The sequence below is a fragment of the Cetorhinus maximus genome, chromosome 9 (genome assembly GCF_964194155.1).
Source record: "Cetorhinus maximus chromosome 9, sCetMax3.hap1.1, whole genome shotgun sequence".
NCBI classification, from domain to species: Eukaryota; Metazoa; Chordata; class Chondrichthyes; order Lamniformes; family Cetorhinidae; genus Cetorhinus; species Cetorhinus maximus.
The window spans coordinates 88,137,515-88,162,938 of record NC_135887.1 but is presented as its reverse complement, the minus strand read 5'-3'; the positions used below and the strand labels follow the sequence as shown (position 1 = coordinate 88,162,938).

General features: G+C 45.5%; 1 protein-coding gene across 10 annotated transcripts in view; it reads right to left on the bottom strand.

The window, feature by feature from the left end:
• The window catches only part of myrf (myelin regulatory factor), a 272,972-nt gene that overhangs the window by 91,799 nt on the left and 155,749 nt on the right, over window positions 1-25,424 (bottom strand). For 8 of the 10 annotated variants that reach the window (XR_013577569.1, XM_078549049.1, XM_078549050.1 and 5 more), the window contains one exon: window positions 7,348-7,409. Coding sequence is in view for 7 of the 10 variants with exons in the window: in XM_078549049.1 (XP_078405175.1) it covers window positions 7,348-7,409 (62 nt within the window). In the remaining 3 variants the exon portion in view is untranslated. Of the gene's footprint in view, window positions 1-7,011; window positions 7,217-7,347; window positions 7,410-25,424 lie in introns of those variants that run through there. The other 2 variants (XM_078549057.1, XM_078549056.1) reach the window with 1 other exon arrangement.

Genomic DNA, 25,424 nt, shown 5'->3' with positions numbered 1-25,424 from the left:
GGTCCTGGTGCTTTATCAAATTTAAGTATAGACAGCCTATCTAATACCCCGTCCTTATCACTTATAAATCATTCTAGTGTATTAGTTACCTCCTCCTCTTTCACTGTAGCCTGGGTAGCATCTTCTTCCTTGGTAAAGACAGATGCAAAGCATTCATTTATTACCTCAGTTATTCCTTCTGCCTCCATGCGTAAATTCCCTTTTTGGTCCCGAATCAGCCCCACTCCTCCTCTTACTAGCCTTTTGCTTTTTATGTGCCTATGGAAGACTTTGGGATTTCCTTTTATGTTAGCTGCCAGTCTTTTCTCATACATCTCTTTGCTTCCCTTACTTGCTTTTTCACTGCCTCTCTCAACCTATATTCAGTCTGGTTCTCTATTGTAATATCCACCTGACATCTGTCATAAGCATACTTTTCCTTCTTCATCTTAATCGCTATCCTTTTTGTCATTCAGGGAACTCTGGATTTGTTTACCCTACCTTTCCCTTTCGAGGGAATATGCCTTGATTGTATCCGAACTCTCTCTTCTTTGAAGATAGTCCATTGTTAAGCTATCATTTTTCCTGCCAACCTTTGCTTCCTATTTATTCAGCCCAGGTCCATTATTTCCCAGTGAAGTTGGCTTTCCCCCAGTTAATTATTCTTGCTCTAGATTGTTCGTTGTCCTTCTCCATTGCTAACCTAAACCTTATGATACAATGATCACTGTCCCCTAGATGTTCTCTGACTGATATTTGCTCCACTTGGCCCACCTCATTCCCAAGAACCAAATCCAGCAATGCCTCCCCTCTCATTGGGCTGGAAACGTACTGCTGTAGAAAGTTTTTGTGAACACAAAGTGTTTGGTACTTTCTATAGTTGTTTAAAGTTGCCAAAGTACAGGAGTTTTGTGACAGGCGCTGAAGGAGCTTTTGCCAACTTCTGCATGAACCAGCTGCTTCCAGGCATGTACACACTAGATATTCCCCTTAGAACCCAGCACAACTTGGAGAGTGAACAGAGGCCACACATGGGCAGACAAGCTGCTAGAAGAGGGAGGATGAGACGGGTAAAATAGCTCTCTGAAAGGAGGCCATATCCACCCAGGGTGTTCAAAGAGCAATGCTTCTACCTCAACCTCAGCAGGAAATAATGGCCAGGATTTTCTGGTCCTGCTGTCAGCGGGCATTGTCACGGACAGGACAGGAAAATTTGGAGAGCCATTGACTTTTAATGGCTCTCCAAATTTTCCTGTTCCGCCCGCGATGGTGCCTGCTAGTGTCGGGGCCGGAAAATCCCGCCCAATATGTGAGGCATCTGCGCTTCACTAAGGCGCCCTCACTGAAATCTGCCACCTGCAATCTCAGAACAGGGCGAGGGCTACATTGCCATTGGCTGTGAAGATAATCCTGGTGATGAAGTCTTACACATCAGGCTCCTTCCAGGCTAGAGCTAGAGATATTCACAATACCTTACAGTTTGCATGAGAGAAATCACAGACATTCTCTATTCATTGAACGCTCACTACATTTCATTCTCGCTAAGAGGAAAGCAGATGATTAAGCAGGCTGCCCATGACAAGCATACAAATGGCTTTTGGGCACCTCATATTAACTCTGAGATCTGCCACAACTGAAATGCATTCCAATCACTCAACATCCAGCTAGTGTGCGACTACACATAGTATATCATGTAGATCAATGCCAGGGATCCTGACAGCAGTCACAATGCCTTCATTATGTGGTGGTCCCCTGTGCCACCTGCATTTGAGTCACCATAGCAAACCAAAAGTTAGCCACTGGACAACAAGGACTATCCACTGACCATATAGCTGATGACTCCAGTGTGCAACCCACACAGCACGTGCACAGCATGCAGGCAATGAAAGCCACGTTGCCATGGGAAATGTTATAGAACAGAGTTGAAACAATGCTTTCATTGCCTGGATCATTCAGGAGTAACACTGCAGTACTCGGCTGACTGTGTCTCAAGATTCTTGGTGGTCTGTTGGATGCTGCATCTCACCATCATAAAGGGATGGTCCTTGCCACCAACTATACAGTGAGCAGCTCAGGGGCAGGAGCGTAAGGAATGGAGAAACCTAGGCAACCCCTTTTTGGCCAGGCTGTCCATGAAGAACTCATCTGAATGTGATACCAGTAATCACAATCCCAATTTCCCATTTACTAACAGTTCCACATCTTACCTTTCCTCTGTCACTAATCACCACAGTGTCCATTTGACCACAATACAAAAAAGCCAACACAAAATAAACATTCCAAACCAATTTCTAAATCAAATCATGCCATATTGCTTCAAAATATCAACTAATTACCCTTGCACATTTCCTTAATGCCTGTCTTCCATGTGCCTTCCCTGTCTTTGTGCAACTACACAGTGCTACCCAGTGGCTGCAGAATGGCTGGGGAAAGGCTGATTAATTCAGCGGGGGAGACTGCAGGGGGTCTTGGAGAACAACCTTGAGCAGCTCTGGCTCCAGAAGGCCCAGCCATTGACTGCAGCATCTTGATATTGATAGCAGCTGCCTGGGTTGACTGGCTGACAGGAAACAGCCAGGGCACTGGTGGGGGGGGCAGTGGTCGGAGGAGGAATGCTGTCATCCTGAGAGGGGATAGCAGGGTTGTACTCCATAAAGCCACTGCTACTCCCTGAGAGCAGCACCTCAGCAATCCTAGTAATCTGTTGGCGGACAGAACGCTGGACTGCTGTAACCCCCCTGACTGCTGGACCCTAAGAGCCCCTTCGCATACTGCAATCTACTGCAGTCTGAACTTACACTACAATAAACAAACTTCTGGGTGGAAGCTGTTCTGCTGTACTGTAAGTTGAGACATTGGCCATTAGCTGCTGCATCATGTTTGGTTCCACAAGTGTGTTGATACAGTTGGCTACCACTTTCATGTTGGAGAGGACAGGTCCCAGGTTCTTTGTAAAATCCTGTGTCAAGTCGGTGCTAGATTCCTCCATACCACTGACATTGACCACAGACTTTCTGGCAAGCCTGTCAATGCACCAAGCATTTAATTGTGCATACCCATCAGCTGTCTTCTGTATATTGCCAGACCAACGTGCTCATCTGAGTCCTCCGCAGCAGAATTTGTGTGCAACTTCACTCTCTAGTGAGCTGGCACTTGTATTATCCTTGCCCTGTGCCCTGGCTGCAGGTTACTCATTCCCTGTGTTTCACCACATGCAGATTCCACCTCTATAATATTCTCTAAAGTATGTGTGGTGTCAGTATGTGAGCTGGTGACTGCGAGATTGAAATCCAGGTGCTGTAGCTTCATTATCACTCTCTCTTTCTAATTTGCTTATGGGATGTGGGCAGCACTGGCTAGGCCAGCATTTATCGCCCATCCCTAATTGCCCTTGAAAGTGTTCCTCCCTTGGTGTTCCTCCACTGCCGGGCCAGGTCGCACCTCTTAGGTATCTGAAAGGAGAAAGAAATAAGTAAGATTATGGTGAAGGGAAGGAGGAAAATAAGAGATGCATGCTTTCACTACCCGCAGCTTGTAAATAAGAGAAGATTGTGGGATGAGGGGGAGAAGGGATGTGAGATGCAGGATTATGTATGACTCTACCGTCATCTTTGATGGTTTCAGCACCTCCGTTGTCCATGGCTTCAGAAATGGGTGTCACAATATTGGCCAGCATTGGGGTAAGGACAAGAAGCCTTGCCTGTTCCTGTCCAGTTAACTTCTGCTGCCTCTAGATGTACAGTATGAGAGGAGAAAGTGTGTCAGTGAGTGTGATACAATCTGTTTGGCTGATGTAGCTGTCAAACTTGAATAGCTGGCAGTGTAAGAAAGGTGTGGATGTGAGGCTTGCAGCAACGTTAAGTGCATGAAGGTACAATGAAGCATGTGGAAGTCAGGTATGAGTCATAATGTTAAAGATTGTTGACGGGTGAGTGATGAGGATAATCTTATTGAATGGTGGAACAAGTTCGAGGAGCCAAGTGGCCTACTCCTGCTGCTAATTCATATGTTCATATGTGATAAATTGAGCAGTATCTGAGGCTAGTGGTGCAGTGGTGGGATATGACATTTGAAGGCGCATTCACTGACCTTGCCATTCGAGTGAGGCCCTGAGCATTTTGTGGCACCACATCCAAGTCCTCGGGATCTGACTCCTGGCATTGACCTCCACGGCTATCCAATCCCACTACCTTCTGAGAATGTTTCAGGAGGGTCTCCTGCCTCCTCTAGATACAGAACACCTTTTCTCCTTTTCAGCTCCTCCACCAAGACCGCTGGTGTAGCATTTGCAAACATTGGAGCCCACACTCTTCCTTGTTGTGCCATATTCTTCTGTCTTTCCCAGGTGAGATTCAGTCCGCACAGGTGTCCCAGCACCTGCTCCAGCCACAATGCACCTTTAGCCAGTGCAGGCTGGCTTTAATCAGTGCAGGCTAGCTTTAACTGGTGCTAGTCATTCACACCATTGGCTCTTGCTCAGGTGTCCAGCCAATCAACAGAATGGTTAACACTGTAAATCCTGTAAAACAGCAGGCAGCATGAGGTTGGGGTACTGCCAGTCAATGGGCATGGGTTAATTGGGGATCGTGATTCCTGCACTAGGTTTTGGGGGCTGTCGAATTTAGCCTCCTAATATTTGGCTGTACATATGTTACCTCCAGTCCAGGCTCCATCACACCAAAGTGCTATACCTGCTACTCTACCAAAGGTGCACTTTCTGCTGGTGACCCTTCCTGAGGGCTATGATTCCCACAGGCATGGATTCCCTCCTCTATGTTACAGCTAGTGACCTTCCCTGAAACTGCAATCACTTCTGTGTTACTACTTGCCCATGCAACTAAAACTGGGACCTCACCGACAATGAGTTAGATTTTTGTCTTTATTACCTGGGCATTGTGCATCAACTGCTGAGGGGGAAATCTTATAGGGAGGACCACCCACTTACACCAGAACCTGCCTGATTTTCCTTCCATTTAAATTAATGGTACTCTGGCAGGTCCTGCAAAGGACGTGTGATCCTCCCTGCAAGGATTTCTTCCCTGAATTCCATCCACTCAGTCTACCTCCGTATCTCTGCATTCATTTGCAACTCCCAACTAGAGTGTCAGCTTGACACAATTGCAGCATTCTCAGGGGATACTATTAGAAATGTGTTTGAGGAGGGCCTTGCAACCTACCTGAGTTCATCCATTCGGTTCTGTCATTGTGACATCCAATTGTTTCTTTTAATGATTCCAAGTTTTTGCCTTCACTGCTCTATCCACAAGTCCATTCTATTATTGATTATTCTTTGCCTGAAGAACTTCCTGACATTATCCTGAGTTTGCCTTTTAATAAGTTGAACCTTGGCTGCATGACACTGTCGCAGTTTAGTTTGAAATAATTTTCTGAACCTCCTTTCTCTCTACTACTTATTAGCTTGTACGTAAGGCAGTTCTTGCTGAAAAGCTCAATTTTCTCCAGTCAGGCCCCATTACCTCAAATCTATGTCATTAGAGATCTGTTTTATAGCTCACTCCTGTATCACCTCTGAGGCCTGAATGTCTTCACGGTACTTCATGGGCCAGGCTGAATGCAGTATTCAAGGTGTTGCTGACCATGGCACTGTATCATTTCAGCATAACTCCCTATGAATTATCCTGCACTGGTATGGTTCAACATTCTGTTTGCCTCATTGGTTCTACAGTGACATCCGTGTGTCAAAAGATTCAAGGTTCAAGCTCTAGTGAAAGACTTCGACATATTAGATGGCTCTCCGCTGCAGTACTGATGGACTGCTGTACTGTCAGAGGGGTCACCCTGCAGATGAAATGTTGAACTGATGCCCTATCTGCCTGTTCCATTGGTTCAGGTAGATGTTACCCATGGGCCATTGGAGGAATAGAAAAGTTTTTTCTTGTGCCCCCCCCCAACGACACCATCAAAAACAGATTAATCGATCATTCAATTGATTGTTACTTGTTACGTGGCTGCCATGTTCATCTACATGACAACTGTCACTGCACTTTAAAGTATTTCATTGTGATGTGCTTTGAAACATTCTGGCAGGCATGATAATGCACAATATAAACACAAGTCTTTCGTTTCTGATTTTTGTGTTTGCAACCAAACATCTTAGAATTTTAAAATCCATTACAGAAAGCGTACTCCCTGATCAAACTCTAATTTCATCGATAATGCCACGTTGCATGTCAGGATGCAAAAGATAAAACCTGCCCCACTCTCCCTGCAACTTGCTGGCTACGTGCAAGTGATCTCCCCCACTGCCAGCCTGCCCTCCCTTTGAAATATTCTGCTTGTTTTAGACTGCTGCGATTTGCTGCTGCCTTATTGGTACTGGAAGTCGGAAAATACTTACTTGTAACAATTTGACACAGAACGCAATAATGGTCTTATAGATGACTCACATTTCCCACAGAATTAACAGTGAGCCCCTCTGCACTTCCCCCACTCTCCAACATCAAAAAATTAATTGCATTCCCTCCAATTACAACAGCAAGGCCCAAGCTTACACAAGCACTACTATCTCCTCAAAAGCTGATATCCCACACAACAGGGCTGTGTACATTTTACCCACTGACAGAAACTGTACTCTTGTGACCTCGTCTACACTTCCTTCTATTGGTTCTTTTTTTCATTCCAAGACTTTGACTTCCTTTGCCTCTTCTCTCACTCTCTGTCCTTGCTCTCTCTCCATTTCTTCTCACTCTGTGTTCTCTTTTCTGTTCCCTTCTGCTTTCTCCTTCTTATTCTCATCCATCTTTCGATCTCTCCCTACCTTTATTTTTCCTATCTTTCCTCCTCAATCAATTCACATCGCCCTTCTCTCGCCAGGGCTTAAACGTCTGACACAGATTCACAAAGACAGGTCAATAACTTGCCAACAACCTTGAATTTGCAGAATATCCGACAAAAAGAACATTCGATAAGCATAGCAACACAACTCAAACAACACAAGAAGCGTGGGCAAAGCTCATTGAAGCCATAAGAGTCAATGAAGGGTACTCGGAACAAGCAGAAACTCTTACTTACCATCTAGACTCTCTTTTCTTTAACTATTTTGACTTTTTCCCTTCAGTCTGCAGTACACCATTTCAAAGAGTACCACTGACCAGTAATCCTCTTCCCTACAGGTTCCTAGTGTCGCTACTGCAGTTTTTCTAATTTGCTAGCATTGTTTACTCACTAATTTTAGCACGGCAAGCCTTTCAGTGAACTGTAGCACTAAACAAAAGCTGAGAGCTTTGATAATATTTATAAATGGCTGCTTTCACTGATAATTCAGGCATGCGGTCACACCTTTATTCAGACAGAAGCTTGGTAGAGCCTAGAGCAAACCAATTCCAAATAGGAAGACATGGAGCTTACCATTCACCTGTTGAGGGGAGTAAGGCTCGGATCCAGAATCAGGAGGAGATTCAGGTAAAGTGCTGAGAAGACAAAAGTGTTGCACGACATTCAATTACACGATAAAAAATAATTAAACGCTATGATTTAACATGTAGCCTAACTTAAAAGAGATTCTAACAGATATAATATTAAATACTTAACCCTTTCTTGACCAAATGGCAGGTTGGAATTGCATTCCGGCGTCAAATTTAGGAACAAATTAAACCATGGGAATATCAAAGGCCACTTAAAAAATAAATGTGTTGTTGTGTTTTAATTGTTTCCTCCCTTTTTATTTAGAACCCAAAGCGGTGTACGTTCCTTTTAGCTTCAAAATTTTCTTCCTTGTGGCTATGGCAATCTTTAAAGTGACAATGTGTGTGGGCAAGGGCTGAGCTGTTCATAAAGCTGCCTGTTTAGGACAACAATTCTCACAAGATTCCTGATAAAAGGAACACGCAATAAGCATGGCACAAGGGACTGGCTGGTCAATCAAGCGGATGGAGAAGCTTTGGGCCAATGATCCTTCCCATTGTGAATTCTGTATGGTGGCTGGTTTGACATTGAGACTGACAGACATACAATATTAAGGTGCCCACCTTCCCTCATAGCTAGGAGTTACTGAAAGACACAGAAGCAGAGGACGTTCAAAGTAGGAGACAAAATAAATTTCTAAAAATGGCAAGGCGAGGAATGGAGGCATGGTGCCAGACAGGCTGGATTTTAACATGGTAAGTTTTGAACAATGTGTTTCATAGGGTTCTCAATCTTCTAACAAAACAAGTATTGAGACATTGAAAAGGAATTTATCATGCAACTCCCAGCAACCTGGCTCCACCTTTTTAATATTGAGAAATCAAAGTGAAAGTATTTATATTTCACTAAGGCCAGAGGTGCAGAATACCAAGATTAGGAGAGAAAATGGATTAGGTCAATGTAGGTGAAATCAAGTGTTACAACCGGGATGGGAGGAGTGCATGAATTATCAAGCCCTACTACTCTGCAGGCCGTACCATTAATTTAAATATTTAATTTTCTCACTATAATAGCCAATTGTATACCTATACCTCTAGTACCCAGAAGGAAAAAGAGACTCTGACCAGGCTTCTTTCAAAAACTCAGAATGATTAATTTATTTTAAAACAAAACTTCTTTTAACAAGTCTCAAGTACTGGTTAACACACATTGTAATCGGGAAGCATAACTATCTATCTCTTCCTAGAGAATTCCCCAGCACACATACGCAAATAAAGGACAGAGTAGGGGGCTCTGCAGAGGTGGGCTTTGGAGGATGAGCTTTATAAAATAAAGAGTAAAGTCTGCAGGGTCTCAACGTTGTTGACCCGAAGTTTTCGTATGCGAAGACGGGCTGCTGGTCCCTGTGGATGCCTGGAAGTTCTCACCACTGGTCTCAGCTTTGCAGGTCCAAATGCAGACTGGTTACTCTCAGATGAGGGTTCTCTGGTTATAGGTTACAGCCACACACAATTTTAGGCAAGGTAGAGAGAGGGAGCCAGTCAAGGTAGCCTTCTTTCCTCTATCTGTTCTCCAATAAAACTACCTTCAAAACAAGTAGGTTTTTTTCCCTCTCCCATGTGATTGCCTTTTAGTCTCCCAGCATTTGATCAATTAAAGTTCTTAGCAGTTCAACACAAACAAACAACTCCTTCTCAAGTACCATATAGGTCAGGTGATTTCTTGGAAGAGGCCTACTTGTTTACAGTTCCAAGGTGAAAGTATGACCTTCTTTTAAAAAAAATCCCAGGTTAGCATCCACATGTCCAGATCATGCCGAATACTTCCATTTTGTAAAATAAAACTTCAGTCCAGAGAGATATGAATTTAACACAAGCTTGGGCTGAACTGTCCAGGGGAGAGTTGTATCAATCCTAATGAAGCAAATATGGAGTCAGGCAGTAAAATATATGAAAAATGGCCAGATCAAACCTTGAAATTTGGATCAAGCAAAGGAAGTAAATGCCAAAAGTATCATTAGAATGATTTGAACTGATTTATCACAAAATACCTATTTACATCCACTTTACCAATTCTCTCCATTAGCTCCATGCATTACATTGATCCAGATGAGAATGGCTACACTTTCTGAGTTTCTCTCTCCATTGTACAATGATCAGAATCTGGAATTGTCTTTGTTACTTGGACTCCTATGCACTTTCTCACCATCTTTGTATAAGTGCAGTGTCCCAATCTGAAGGTGATACATCTGCTGAGAATTTCCTCATGACTTCTCCCAGTCGGCTGCTGTTTACACATCTAACTAGTTACACTGGTTAATTGGGAAATTCTGCGAGCAAGTTCCTGCTGCATATTTGGACTAATTAATAAAGTGTTTTATAAAGTATTAGTATTAGTTCCTTAGATTCACTAGTGACAATTTTAACTTCCGGCACACTTTGAGCGTAAGTGCAGTAATCAGGCTGCCATCCAATAGCATTGGAGAGGTTCACTCAAATCTGACTGGAGCACTGCCTGCATGTTTCCATAATGATGAACAGCTCACTGAAGAACAGGATTTCTAGTGACCCTGGTATTTGTTTAAAGAATGCTTGAGCCTCTTAAAAGCGAGCAGTCACTAGTTCTGCCGCAACATTTGTTGCAAGTTCTAGATGTGGGGTGATAGATATCGTGTTCAAGAGCACCAAGGTTTAGTTACTCAGCACTGGAGGTCTTCATGGGGTAGGTGAGAGCTCACAAACTAGTTCTTTTCCCACTGATGTCAAGGCAGACACTGAAGTAGTCTTGGACTGAGATAGGAGACAATAGAAATGACAGAAGCAGCACTCCCGGAATATGGGATCAATGCTGCATTAGGTTCAAGGAGCCTACCCAAACAGCAAGGGTGAGAAATATGTTTTTCTGCATCTGTTTTTCAGCATTAGGCCCATCATCAGCACGTCCTCCCTCTCACACTCCAAACACTTCCCTCCCCACTCTCCTTGCTTGCCCTGTAATCACATGGGCCTGAATTTTCCCATCAGATGCACGCGGTCGGCAGGCCCAGGAATGGTCGTGAAATGGGCCGCTGACCACGATTGGCATTGCACTCCAGCCCGTCCAATTAACAGGCAGCCAGCGTGAAATGCGCACTGAAAGACGAAGATGGCAGGCGGTGACGTCACCGCGGGTGCAGTTGTGGGTGAACGATTTGGGAAAGCTCCCTGATGGCAGACAGCTGCCCCAGGGGGCTGCTGACCTGCAAACAATAAAATAAAGTTCTTAAAAGCTGCAAAAAATGTCCATGCAGCACAATCAAGCACCTGAGAGCATACCTCAAAAAAATGCTTCCCCCAGATATTTCTTTTTACTTTATTCCAGAATTGAGATTTCATCCCACCCTTGGAAGAGGTTTCATCAAAAATGTAAAGGCTGCCTGGCCAATTGGCCCGTCTGCCAGCCATAAGGTTGGATGGGCCATGAAAAATTGTGCCATTGATGGGCTTAATTGCACGTTTAAATTGTCAGCGGGTGCGCATCCATCTGCCGCACATGCCTGCTGAGTAAATATTGTGCAAGTGTGTGACAACATCAGGATGCTCGCCTGATGTCATCTCACACAATTTTACCCTCGTTCGGGTACGGTGCCCGCCCGCGGAATGTAAAATTCTGCCCCATGAAGATGCTGCACCGACCTCCTCATTCTAATCGCACATTCACTTGTTTTCTTCCCAACTGCACAAATAGCGTCTGCTTTAGCTGGTAGCAACTAGAAATCCTCTGTTAGCTGCTCTTCTCACACAGGAGCCACTTCCTTGCACAACATCTACTCACAAATTGCTGCCTCCTCCCTCTCAGTATACCTACTAACTGAAGATGCTCCACACATCTGCACAATCCTTTACAGGAACCAGGCACTAACTCACTACTACTCTTTCTGCTGGACAAACTAACCCACAACAGCTGGGAGAAGACCTGAACTGACAGAGTGCCAGCCTTCGCTTAAGGAGCAACTTGACTGCAGAAAATCATACCCTGCACTTGCGGGAGGTCTGCTATATTAGAAGAATCTACAGCCCTTTCCTGCTAGCTCCTGGTGTTCCTGAGGAACACAATACACTGGTTGGCCTTGACAAAGAGGGTTTCAGTCACCTGCTCGATGCAGTCATGGCCTGTATACTGAGCAATATGACTGATATCAGCTGCTGGAAGCTGGAAAGTCCTTGAGGCAAAATGATCTGAGGGCTGTAGTGACTTTCACTGCTCCAGACAATGTACGGCCAACTGTGGGAATGAGGTACAGGTCTTGCCGCATGTGGTTTCATTACCTCCCTGATGAATAGCAGTCTCCTCATTCAAGCAGTCTCCTCCTTTATGGATTCCTAACTGCTCCAACTGCAACTTCCTGAGGTTCCCCCACTTGATGCCGTTGCTCTTCCTCCAACCAGAATGAAGGGACCAAGACAAATCCCATGTTCTGAATATCCAGAAACTCCCTGAGTTTCTTGAATTCTTTGTAGCAAATTGTACCATATATCCATCACTAGTAATGTCTGCAATATCACTACGAAGCAAGAAAGGTTTTTTTCTCCAAACAAATGCCAATGACCCAAGTACTCGCAGTTGAGTGGCCCTTTAAATAGCACTTCAAATGGTTTCTTCTGGTCTGTGCCAATTTCAGGCAAAAAAACAGCTTCAGGGGTCCTACTCACGTCATAGCATCCTTATTTGAATACACCAATGAGGCTCCCACTTGAAAAGGACATGCACTTTGAACCCCCCTGCCACTCAACCTTGTGAAGGCCCCAATCAAAATAAGGTTGGACTGATTGGGAAGGAAAATCGGAAAGTTCAGCACTGTGATTTTTGAGCAAGAGAGGCTGTTCACACCTGGTGGAGGCTTTGAAATTGAGCCCCACCATCTATCTATCCAGTAATTAACACACCCAGAATTGTATTTGTGTTCTGTTCTTCACTGGGGAAGCTTCGATGGATAGCCAAGTATTATACCAGGGATTTTTTGTACTGATTTCATTTAATGGTTTGCTCTTCAAGCTGTAATCACATTTGTTATTTTATTGCCAATGTGTGCTACTTAATATCTTTCAAAGTTGTATGTCATCTATGATTCTTCTGTTCTATAGTTAATTCGCTATTTTCCTGTACTTGTCTGAACCTTATCCTTTTTTTTTGAGCCCCCATTTAATTTGGTGTCAGAGACATTCTAATCTAATACTTTATAAATATCATGATCGGCAACAGTTCCAGCATTGTTCACTGGCAAAAGCCCTATAAAGCTTATCGATTGCTGTCCTTTGTTTCCTATTAGGAAGGTGGTTTCTCAGCTTTGAGAGCTCAGGAGAATGAGCTAATCTGGGGAAAGGTAAGAGGTGAGCAAAGTTCAGTCTGTTCTATGATTTCTTTAATTTTGCTGTGACCTCTCCAATGTCCGTTTCCTCTCACTCCTCAGCCATTGAGACAGAGAAAATCCACTCAGGAGGGCCTGCAGAAAAAATCCAGTGCTTAAAAAAAAAATCAGTCAGAATCAGTCTAATTGAAAGCTAGTGATTCAGTTAGAGCTCCACGGGTTAAAAGTATCTGTATAAAAATTGACCCCTTTAATTAATTGCACTTAGACCACACAGTCTGTTTTGATTCACGCTCTATAATGTAAAGGTTTATCAGATATAAGGTTTTTTTAAAAGCAATGTTTGCATGGTGAATACAAGTTAAACATTGGGAGCTAGTCTGTACCAGGCTAACAAAGTGGACTTAATCTACATCCCTCAGCCAGTGGGGGAGGGGAAACTTCCTTTAAAAGCACCATTTCTCTATTGTATATGTCCAGGTTCAAAGTTCAAAGAACAAAACTACCACTACATAAAACATACAGAGGATCTCACATAGTATTCTGGTCATCATACTTAGTAATAGTTATGAAGCTGTCAGTCCAGAGATTCTCTGACAAATAGTTTCCCGCCAGAACTGCAGCAGCAGGAGGCCAGTGAAACCCCCAGCTAATCAGTGGGGATTTGGTTGTGCTGGTGTTCCAGTTTCCGGGTGGCCCCTCAATGCCTTGTTAGGGGCAGAACAAGATAAATTACAGGGTGGGCGAGAAGGGTCTCCTCGGGCGAGAAGGGTCTCCTCAGGCTCAACTGGGAGCAAGCATTGCAGTGACAGAAGGTATGATAAGTGAGTGGAGGTGTACTGGACTCCACATGGGCAGATCTTGGCCCACTGATAGGAGTCCAGATCTGGCAAGCAACTTGGACAAAAGAGTCTCAACATAAAAGGGTAGGGCAGGAAAGTGGAGTTGATGGAGAAGTTCAGCCAAGATGTTATTGAATGATGGAGCAAAAGCTTGTGTGCCTCGAGTACTTACTGACCCTTCAGCTAGGCTCAGAGCCATAGTGCTGCTGACGATTTGTCAGCGCTGATACATGCTGTTTCCTATGTCAATGAGCCACTGGCATTGGCTGTTGAGGCCAACAGTGCCTGATCTCTCTTTTGTCCTTGCAGCAGAAATGGGCACATAATGCCTGAGGGAGGCCCAGACAGGTGGGGGGAGTCCATACCTGCACGTCTTCACAACAATGGAAGAGGGAGTCATGGAGATCAGCAGGGTCATTGACCATGAGAATGTTGGGGAAGGGAAGATGGACATCTGTGGTGGAGAAGGTGATTGGAGAGTGCAATGTGTACTGTAAGGAGATGCACTGCACTCCAGCCCATCCAACAGCTTGCTGAAGACTTGGCTGCATTGGGCAGCCTCAGCATTGCAGAGATATCTGCTCTCAAAGGCTCATTCTCTCTTCTTGTGTTTCCCACAGACGCTGATATTGAGGCACTATGACCGACTCTGTCACCATCACTGAGCCAATCTGCTAGAGCAGACCTCAGAACAGCTCTGTCGCATCTTACAAGTGCACTGTTCACCAGCATAGATACAGTCACCTCAGTGGGTCCTTGTGCCTGTTTAAATATGGTGGCACTGGGTGTTAAGCATGTCATGAATGTGCAGGAGGAGGTGACAGTGCCAGAAACAGCTATGGACTGTCCCCCTTGGAGGATGTGTGAGAGTGACTGCTCTTGACGTCAAGGTAGCATTTGACCGAGTGTGGTATCAAGGAGCCCTAGCAAAATTGAAGTCAATGGGAATCGGGGGGAAACTCTCCACTGGTTGGAATCACACCGAGCACAAAGAAGCTGGTTGTGGTTGTTGGAGGCCAAGACATTGGCCCAAGTCCCAAGACATTGTTGGAGGAGTTCCTCAGGGTAGTGTCCTAGGGCCAACCATCTTCAGCTGCTTCATCATTGACCTTCCCTCCATCATAAGGTCAGAAGTGGGAATGTTTGCTGATGTTTGCACAACATTCAGCACCATTCACAGCTCCTTAGACACTGAAGCAGTCCACGTCCAAATGCAGCAAGACATGAAAAATATTCAGGGTTCAGCTGATAAGTGGCAAGTAACATTCACACCATACATGTTCCAGGCAATAACCATCTCCAACTAGTGAAAATCTAACCATCTCCCCATGACATTCAGTGACATTACCATCACTGAATCCCCCATTATCAACATCCGGGGGTTACCATTGACCAGAAACTGAACTGGACCAACCATGTGAATACTGTGGCTACAAGAGCAGGTCAGAGGCTAAGAATTCTGAGGTGAGTAACTCACTTCCTGACTCCCCAAAGCCTGTTCACCATCTACAAGGCACAAGTCAGGAGTGTGATGGAATACTCTCCACTTGCCTGGATGAGTGCAGCTCCAACAACATTCAAGAAGCTCGACACCATCCATGGTAACATAGCATACTCGATTGGAGCCCATCCACCAACTTAAGCATCCACTCTCTCCATCACCGATTCACTGTGACAGTAGTATGTACCATCTACAAGATGCACTGCAGCAACTCACCAAGGCTCCTTTGACAGCACCTTCTAAACCCGTGACCTCTACCACCTAGAAGGACAAGGGCAGCAGATGCATGGGAACACCACCACCTGCAAGTTCCCCTGCAAGGCATACACCCATTTTGACTTTGAACTTTATCACTGTACCTTCACTGTCGCTGGGTCAAAATCCTGGAATTCCCCTCCTAACAGCACTGTGGGTGTACCTGCACCAGATGAACTCAATTGTTCAAGCAGCAGTAACAGGCGTGCTCCCTCACGTCAGAGTTCCCTGAGGCAGTGTGGGGTCATGTGCTGAGAATAGAGAAGTCTATTCAGTTCATGTGCATCACCATGACTCAGGGCTTTGAACGCATGTGCTCCGCCATTGAGAGAGTGGCCAACATCATTGAGAGGTATATGCAGCAGCACTTGGGAGTGAATGAAGGAACTGAGCACTGGCATTCACAGGATGTAGTTTTGACCAGTGAGTGGCACTAATGGTGTAGAGATATTTGGCGTGGATACCAGTTTTGACCCAGCTGGTGCTCTGCTCTAGCGATCCAGAGTGCCACCCAAGGGCTGAGTCCATGGCCACAGAGGATGAGGGTATCATCCCTCATGGGGCGTCATTATCATTGGCTTCCTTGGCCTCTCTGACTGAGGGATCATCTGTCAGCAAGGCCTAATGACTGAGGCTGCCCCTGCACTGATGCTGGTGGAACAGCCTCTGGTGGTGCCCCAACCAGCACTCCACAATGAGGACGACCACTACGTACATCTCAGCCGTAAGCAGAGACACATGAGCAGGCTACCTTCACCTCCTTCCAGGCCACATGGAGCACATCATGTAGAAGTGGCTGAGAATGGAGGACATCACATTGAGCAAAACACTGAGTGGGTCATTGGGGTGCCTATCACTTGTAACTATGCACTTTATGTCTTTTGGAGCACCCTGTAAATATTGACATGTGAAGCCAGACTTGTGAGCCTCCTTTTATTAAAGCCATTAAAGAAAAAGAGGGATGAAGTGGTGCAATGGTGACAGTGAAACCTCTGGACAGGTGTGCTTCCTTCATTGGTGGTAAGAGTTTATATGCTCTGTGTCTTCAATGGATGTGTTCTCACAGTCAGTTAGAAGTGAGTTCCACACCATACGATTCCTCCTGGGTTAGAAGGGATCTGTTGAAACATGCCTGGATTGAATGATCCATCTTGTTGACGGTATCCTGACAAGGCACTCGATCTCCAGGCAAGGCCCAGCCAGTTCCCTCTGCAGCCAGGGCACCCCTTGTTCTGAATCTTCCTCCTCCGCTTCTTCTTCCACCTCCTAGACCACTCTCTGCCCCTCTAAGGGCAGAATCTTCTGTAAAATGACACGCAGTGATGTCAGGCGTGCGTCATTCTGATCTTCCATTCGGCGGGCGCGCACTGGCATAGGCTCCCGACCGGCCCACCCGACGGGGAGAAAATTCTCCCCTCTGTCTCCAATGAACTGTGTCCATTCAGTGTTTCACTATCTTCAAGGTCCACACCTTTCTGGAGGCCATATTTTGAAGAGTGCAGCAGACAACTACAATGTGCAACACCCTTACAGGAGAGTTCTGCAAGGGACCACCCGCTATCACCAGCACCATCCAGGCACCAGAATCACATCTTCAGCCAAATAGCCTGCTCAATGATGGTCCTTGTGAGCAGATGACTTCAGTTGCAGCACATATCTGCTTCCATCTCAGGATCAGGTAAAGGGGTGAATAACCATCTCTTCAAGGGGTATACCTTGTCCCTTAGAAGTGATGTGGTTTGGGGGATTGAATGAAGAGCTGCAGCAGCCTTGAATGCCAGAAGATGAAGGAGTCATGACAGCTTTCAGAAAGAGCACATACATGCAGGAAGCTCTTGTTGTGGTTGCAAACCAGTTGAATATTGATGAAATGGAAGCCCTTCCTGTTGATGAATCACTGGGTGCCTTGTAGGGCAAATGGGTACAATCGGTGATGCCCTGCACCCGGGGAATCCAGCAATGGAGGCTAACATCACTGCCCTTGGTGCCTGCATAGCACTGTCAGGTATTGCATATGCTGTCCAGGTTTTGCAGAGGACATCTGTGACCTGTGAGATGCAACAGTTTGCGAGATACCACCAAGGTCCTCAAATGGTACTTGGGAGGAGCCAGAGACAAAGTTGAAGGCCACATTGACTTTGCCGGCCACTGGCAGGCCATGGCAAACAATGCTGCCAGGTGTGAGGTATTTGACCACAAAGACACAAATCTCTGCGACCATCTGCCTGGAGAGTCGCAGTCACGCACTGGTTCTCAGTCATTTCAAGGTAGCTCTATCTTTGATGGTAGATCCTCTGCTGAGGATATGGACTGCATGTCCTTCCTGTCCCTTGTCCATCTCCTCTACAGCCACCTCCCCCACTGCCCCCAATGCCCAGCGCTCTGCCCTTTCTGCAGAGCGTGTAGTTTCTCATTGCCACTGGACATAAAAATCTGATCGTCGTGCTCCCGTTACCAGCTCCTACCTTCCTTGTGCTCAGGTGCACCCTCACCACCCGCTCCCCCCTCCCCCAATTACATTTGGAATCGTTGCTCCTTGCCCTTATGCCCCTGCAATGCCAGGAGGGTGATGCTGCTCAAGCACTTACTGGTCACTCTCCATGCAAACTCCACTGACCCGATGGGAGCTGTATGACAGTGGCAGATTCCCCTCGGCACCATTCTCCCTTTCATGGGGTCCACCTAATTCCCTGGACTGGCCACAATGGGGTCCCCGCTGTGTTGCCGCCTCGATGCACCTGACCTGCCCAGACATGCATCCAGGAGCCCCCATCAAAATCTGAACATGGCCCTCAGTGAGCTGTCAATGAGCTCTTCAACTACCTTAATTATCATTATTACTGGATCAGGCAGGATTTTTTTAAAATTATTTTCATGGGTTCTGGGTGTCACTGGCAAGGCCAGCATTTGTTGCCCATCCCTAATTGCCCTTGAACTGATGGCTTACTAGACTATTTCAGAGAGCAGTTAAGAGTCAACCACGTAGCTGTGGGTGTGGAGTCACATGTAAGCCAAAGCAGGTAAGGAAAAGGCATTAGTGAACCAGATGGGTTTTTCATGACAATCCATGATAGTTTCATTGTCACCATTACTGTAACTAGCTACCAACTCCAGACTTTATTAATTGAATTTAAATTCCACCAGCCTCTCTGGTGGGATTTGAACCCATGTCCCCAGAGCATTAACCTGGGCCTCTGGATTACTAGTTCAGTGACATCCGCTACACCATCATCTCAGAGTCTCCCACCCTGGTGAAAGTCACCAGTGCTAGGAATGGTGAGAGGAAGCTGGTGCCAGTATTTTCACTGCCTCTGTTCCCACCTTGGTGGATCCTCAAAATTTAGGCCCAGTTCTCCATTTTCATTGTGTTGCCTTTAGATTCCTGGAACTTCCCTTGAGGAGAAGTAGAGTGTATGTATCTAAACAGGAACAATCAAAACATTGCTTTGGTAACCGCAGAAAAAAGTCTTCACGTTCACTGGCAGGCTGACGAGATGAAGGGGAGGAGGCAGCAGGATGGGGAGGAGGCAAAAGGACAAGCGAACCTATTTTTTTCCCCAGCCACCTCATGGATCTAAGGACAACAGCCAGGTGGCTCTGTAACTGAAATAGCTGTATATCTGATGCCTGTTTCAAGGCGCAAGCTCTACCAGGGAGTGGGCCTGTGTCAAAGTTATGTCCGACATAGGGTAGTGAATTGAACCCAAAGAAAAGTGAAAGAACCTGCATTTATATTGCATCTTTCACAACCTCAGAATGTCCCAAAGCACTTCACTGCCAATGGAGTATTTTTTTAATTGGAGTGTCGTCACTGTTGTAATTTAGCACTGCAAGGTCCTACTAACAGCGTTGTGATAAGGACCAGGTAAACTGATTTCTGCTAATGTTGGTTGAGGGACAGTGGGAGAACTGCCCTGCTCTTTTTCAAATAATGCCAAATTATCAAACATCCTCTTGAGAAGGCAGACAGGGCCACAGCTTAATGAAGAATCTCCCTGCTCTAACCAGAAATAGGAGTGAGTTCAGATCATCGTATCTAGAACACCCTTCATGTGTGCTTTTCATGCCTGTTTCCAAGCATAGGAGAGTCAGGAAAATCAGACTCTATCTGCTCTTGTTAGAAAGAAGATATTCTTTTTTTCCAAACGAGAAAGTGAGTTTTAATACATTATTCTGCTGTGAGAGAAAATGAACCAAGCCCAATCAAAACTTCATCTGATATCAACATACATCCATTTTCTAGAGACTATATGCAAATGAATAATTAATATCCAGTTTATTACCCATAATCTGGGACAACTAACAAAGCATTCCCATATAAACATTGGAAGTAGGTACCAAAAATACACATTGGAATGGACACCCATCCCTCAAGAATGAGCATTCTAAATACTAATCATTCTTTATAATTGGAGTTTGATTCCAATTTTACAAAGTCAATATGAATTGAAGATTGTAACAGATGTGAAAACATCTGCATTAATGCTTATGTAAAACTTAAGTAAGAAATAAATACAGGTGTATGTTTCTTCTTTTAACTTCTCCCAGGCATTAGGTTGCTTCTGGTAATGATGTTCCCATGCCTTTTCCACTCCATATCTAGCTACAAGAAGCTTGGAAAAATTGGCTCATTGTGATTTTCCATCCAACTCCATGAGGCAGTCCCTGGCCTCTGTGATTCCCATTGCTAACTTTTTGGTACTGGAAATGTGTGGGAAAACAGGGAGATAAAGACTGATCCTAGCATTCTGTCCGTGTGTTGGACCTAATGCTTAAATTAAATATTTTTTTTCCAATGACATCTTTTTAAATTCATTTTTAGTTCTTCCAAATATCGTGAATTTAAACTGGAACATTTTGGCTGCACTCTGAAAGGAACTCTTTGGTCTAAGGTCACTAGTTATAGATAACAGCTGCAGCTAACAATTAGTTTCAAAGGAAAGGCAACTCGCCTCATATTAATGTTATTACTCATAAACTAAACCCAAGCAGAGCTGGGCTGTCTGACTAATACCTTGGACTTGTGAAAAGACAATGTACATAAATTTGTCACTGAAAGTTGAAATAGAGCTGTGATTACTACAACTGAAGGGATTATGCCAGATGGAATTTGCAAAAGGCTTGTGGCAGACCTGGGGCGGAATTTTACAGCCCCATCATGGCGGGGGCAGGGCCATAAAATGCAGAGAGATGTTCAAAAGTCCATTGGCTTCAACGGGCCCATAAAATCCCGCCCCTGAACTAGTAAACACCTCTTGAGATGGTTGTGAGAGTTGGGAGTTTCATTCCCACCTGTTTGACTGAAAGAAATAATTATTATAAATATTGCCTGTTGAGAAATACCACACTTTCAGTGTGAAAGGTTTCCCTTGAGGTGGAGTGTCGAAAGCTTGCTTGGATTAAGTGTAGCTGGCTCTTCACGTTCTGCAGTTTAGTCGTTTCCACCATTTATTTAAAAATCACAGCAGAAAGACGGAACCCCAAGGGTGCAGAGATGTGTACCATCTGTGGATTCACAGACTCAGTTGAAAGATTCTTAAATTCTAAGTAACTTGTATTTATAGCCTGGAAGATATGGTCTGAAAGTATGACATGCTTCCACCTGTCAGAGAGAACAGGATTGCACCATAAACCACATAGCCTCGGGTGTGAAGTATCCCAGTCAAAGAGCAATGGTTAATCGTGAGGCATGGAACAGCTTAAAATTAAATGGAAAATTATCCTCTTCGGTATGGAATATCTTCTGCATGTTTGCAAACTTCCACAAATCATTTCCCTTTGCACTGTTTACTAAGATTGTAAATTTCAGATCATAGTGAATAAAGACCCAATTATTGAAAGTGTAAATTAATGCAAATACAAATAAAAATAATTCGGAAAAAGCCAACTTTGTCATAGAAATGATTATGGCAACAAAGAAGAATTAGCATAATTTCCATAAGTCCTTCATGTGCTCAGGCAATTCAAAAGAGCTTCACAGCCAGTTAATGACTTTTGAAACATAGGGCAGTATTTAATGGAGGTGTCAGAGTTCACACGTTGCCTCCTCTCGGGAAGGCCTGCTGTATTAAGTGCTTCCTAGGCTCTTAACTGAGCAGCATCGCATTGGATCAAGGACCCTGGAGGGTGGAAATCCTACCCCCAAGAGCTACCAGCCAAACAGAAACGACGGCTGTGCATTGTTTGGCAGTGCCAGCGAGAGGGTGGCTGCTGCCGGCAATGCACCCACCTGTGGCCCAGGATCGCTGAAGGACCCAGGCTACAGGTGAGTGATGGCGGGATGGGGGTCACGGGAGATGCAGGGACAGCTGTCAGCCCCCCCACCCCCACCCCCCCGTTCCTGATGCCGAGCCCCTTCATCAGGCACCAAGTGCCTTGGAACGAGGGACCCCCAACACCCCCAGCCCCCCTTGGAAGCTCACATGCAACCCTTACAAGGTTTGATTTTTGGGTTTCCTGCATGACAAATTCCCTGCCTACTGCTGGGTTAATACCAGTAACAACAGGATGAGGCCCTTAAGCAAGCATTAATTGACAACTTAAGGGCTTGAATTGGTGGCAGGGTGGGAAGGCTGTCCATATGCCTTCCTGCCCTGGATTTAATTGGGGCAGAGGCGTGAAGGCATGGGATCTCCACCCACCACCTGCCCCCTGCCACCAAACCTGCCATGGGGTTAGGGCACTAAATTCCGCCCATAGTCACTGATATTTACTAGGCAAACATTACAGCTATGTGCACAGGGAAAGATGTTAACCGAAGAATAAATGTTGCACATAACAAATTCTGCGCTCTTCTTTGAATGATACCATAGGATCTTTTATTCCACCCGAACATGCAAACTGAATCTCTGTTTAATGTCAAATCTGAAAGATGACACCGCCGACAGTGTAGCACTCCTTTGTATAGCAATGAAGTGTCAACCTAGCTCATCTGCTCAAATCCCTGCAGTGCGATTTGAATCTATGACCAACCTGGCTCAGGCCTTAATGCTAGCAGCTGCTAACACACTTTTTGTTTTGCCTGTACTGTCCCAAAAGAGACCTACCAATTTGGTTCCATTTCCTTCCAGGTTGCACTGCCATAATGTCACTGCTCTACTTCTCACCCATGGAAGTTCCTGTTACTGCAATTTGATCAGACTGCGGACAAGCTTGGAATTTAATAGCAGTTAATAACTATAATGTTGGCATGTTTTAACCACCAAGAAAACAAGGTGGATAATTGGTGATAATTAGAAGTTTCCTATCTGCTTTGGAAATTCAATTGAAAAAAATTCAGAATAGAATGAGGAAAAACCTTCTCTCCTGCTTGGTCTCCTCTCAATCTTCCCTTCCATATGTCTGTCAGCCTGAATTGCTCTGTGATAGCAGGAATTAGAATGTTTAAATTTTCTGTACACATTATAGAACTTATAATTTAAGACTTTCTGTTAAAAAAGAACTAAATTGTTTTTTTCCTTCTAAAAATGAAGTAAAATAAGGATGAGTAAAGGCACACTGGGTGTGAAATGGCCTCAATGCCAGAATTTTACGTCCTGTGGGCATGCGCATGCCCAACCCGAATGGACGTGAAGTAGCACGAGATGGCGTCGGGCAAGAGTCCTGACGTCATTGCGCACACACACGATATTTCGCTTCACCCATTAACGATGCAATTAACACTGATTTTACGTAGCCCATCCACATTTATGGTTGGCGGACGGGCCATTCTTCCAGGTGGCACTCACATTTTTGCTCAAGCCTCAATCCAGGGCGGGATGAAATCTCCGTGGGGAAATTAAATAAAAAGAAATATCTGGGGGCTGGTTTTTTATGAGGTATGCTTTCGGGTGCTTGATTGTGCTGCATGGACATATTTTGCAGCATTTTTGTCATTTCCTTCAGCCTGTGGAGGTCTGCAGCTCCCTGGGGCAGCTGTCTGCCTTCAAGGATCTCACTCGAAGCGTTTACTCACACCCTCAGTTAGGTCGGCGCCCGCCCTCTTCCCACCTCCATCCCTGCAGTGCTAAGCATTTCAGGGCGTGTTTCATGCTGGCTGGCCATTAATCGGCCAGCCGGCGTCAAATCGCGGTCAGGGGCCGATCGCAGCCAGAGGCCCATTTCCCATCTGCATCTGGGCCTGCTGATTGTGCATGCCTGACAAATGAAAAATTCAGGCCCAAGTAGCTGTGATTCTGGTGGTGCTATAGGGGCCATGCATCTTTCTACTTGTTTGCTCCGAGCCACCAGCTACTTCTTGCAAGGTGTTGTGGATATGAAGGGCAGATGCAGGCTGGGGTCCCCTGTGTCCACTGGAAGACTGTGAGCCGGCTGATGTGATGCAAGGATTCCAAATTTGGTCAATGAATATGCAGGCAGACTCTTTGTTATTCACTCTGCAAACAAAGGTGAAGCTACAAGATGGGCCCTGTCCTGGCTAGGGCCAGGCACCCAACTTGCAGCAAGGTAATGATTTGGAACATTTTTGATCACAAAGTGTTTGGATGTACTCTGGAGTGTTCTTGGAAGTGTATTCCTAAATCATTCCTGCCGTAGAGTGCTGCTGCATCCTCATAGGGGCAACCACAGGATCAGGTAACCTGTGCACAAAGGCTTCAACAGATAGGGGGCAGCACTGGTAGTGCCTCTGGATCTGCTGCATTTCAGGGAGATGGAGTAGATGCTGCTGAAAGCAAGTCCACACCTTTGTGTCGTTAGAGCCAGACTCCTCCATGTTCCTTGATAGTGACAGGAGGCAGTCTGGCAGGTTAGCCAATGCACCCAGCAACTTGGTGTGACTGCTCATTCAGTATGCTCCTGTATTGTGCACATCAATTTCCTAATCTGAGTCCTCCTCAACAACACTTGTCTGTGACCTTGCCCTCCAGTTAGCTGGCAAACAAACTATCCTTTACCTTTGGCCTGGTTACAACCCACTTGTGCCTAACCATGTGCTGATTTCAACTCTGTACCAGACTCCAAGGTAAGTGCAGTATCAGTGTCTGAGTTGGTAGCTGTGAGTGCCGGATCTGCATCAATGCTGTGCTGATGTTCTCTTTCCCCCTCCTGGTGCTCATGAGGCTGGACAGGCAGCAGTTCTTGGGTGTCTGAAAGCAGGAATTCAGAAGGGGAGAGTTGGTGTCTGGGAAGGGGGTTGGGGTGGGAAGCAGGAGATCCATGGCCACACCATCTGCAGATTGCTCATCGTGCCAGGCAGCATAATAAGGTTGCGCTGGGAACTGAGAGGGGAAATAAGGCAGGAACATGCCATCCTCATCAAAGTTCTCAGGGATGCCAGGGGCTCTGTCACAGCCAGCCCTTTGATACAGAGAACCATTTCCCCCATAGGGCTCAGGAGATTCAGGTGTCCTTGTCCCTACTTGCTCTGCTTTGCTCCTTTCTATAGTGTGCCACCTTGTACTGCAAGAGAAGACAGAATGTCAGAGATTCTATTTCACTGTACTGTTCCTGACTTAGCTGAATAGCTGGAGGTATTTGGAGGAAATGAGAGGTGGTGTGAGGCTGATAACATTGGTAGGTATGTCAGTGTGAGGTGAGATATCTGGATGTTAGGTGTGAGTCCTGAGTGCTAAGCAGTTCTCCTAGTTGAGTCATAGGGTGTTGCGTATTGAGCAGCGTGAGAAGCTGGAGATGTCATGTAAAAATGCATTCATTGATCTTGACCACCTGCATGAGGCAGGGCCTCTTGGGTCCAGATGGTGGGAATTGACCTTGACCTCCTGCTCCCACTCCCTTCTGAGGGTCTCCTGGCTCTGGAGGGAACATAGCATCTCTCCTCCTGTCCACCTGCACCACCAATTCCTCCAGCACCACATCCATCACCACATAACTCTCTCTGTCTCAGTCTTCATTGTAAAATATTTACATTGCAGCAATATTTAAGCTGCTTCACTTTAAAGTCCAGCCTGTCTTTAGGAAGAGCTGTATCACGTATTCAACAAACAATTCTGCTGGTACCCTCTGCTGATCACAGAGACTGTAAGCAGTCCACACCCAAAAGGCAGGGCTATCCAATATCTAGCCCGATCTCTCTTTCCCTGCTTAGTGACCCTGAATGTCTGTGGGGGTTCTAACAGCCTTCTACTAAACTCTGGCAAGAAGCTGGAATAAACCCCCTTGAATTTCAGGGTTGATT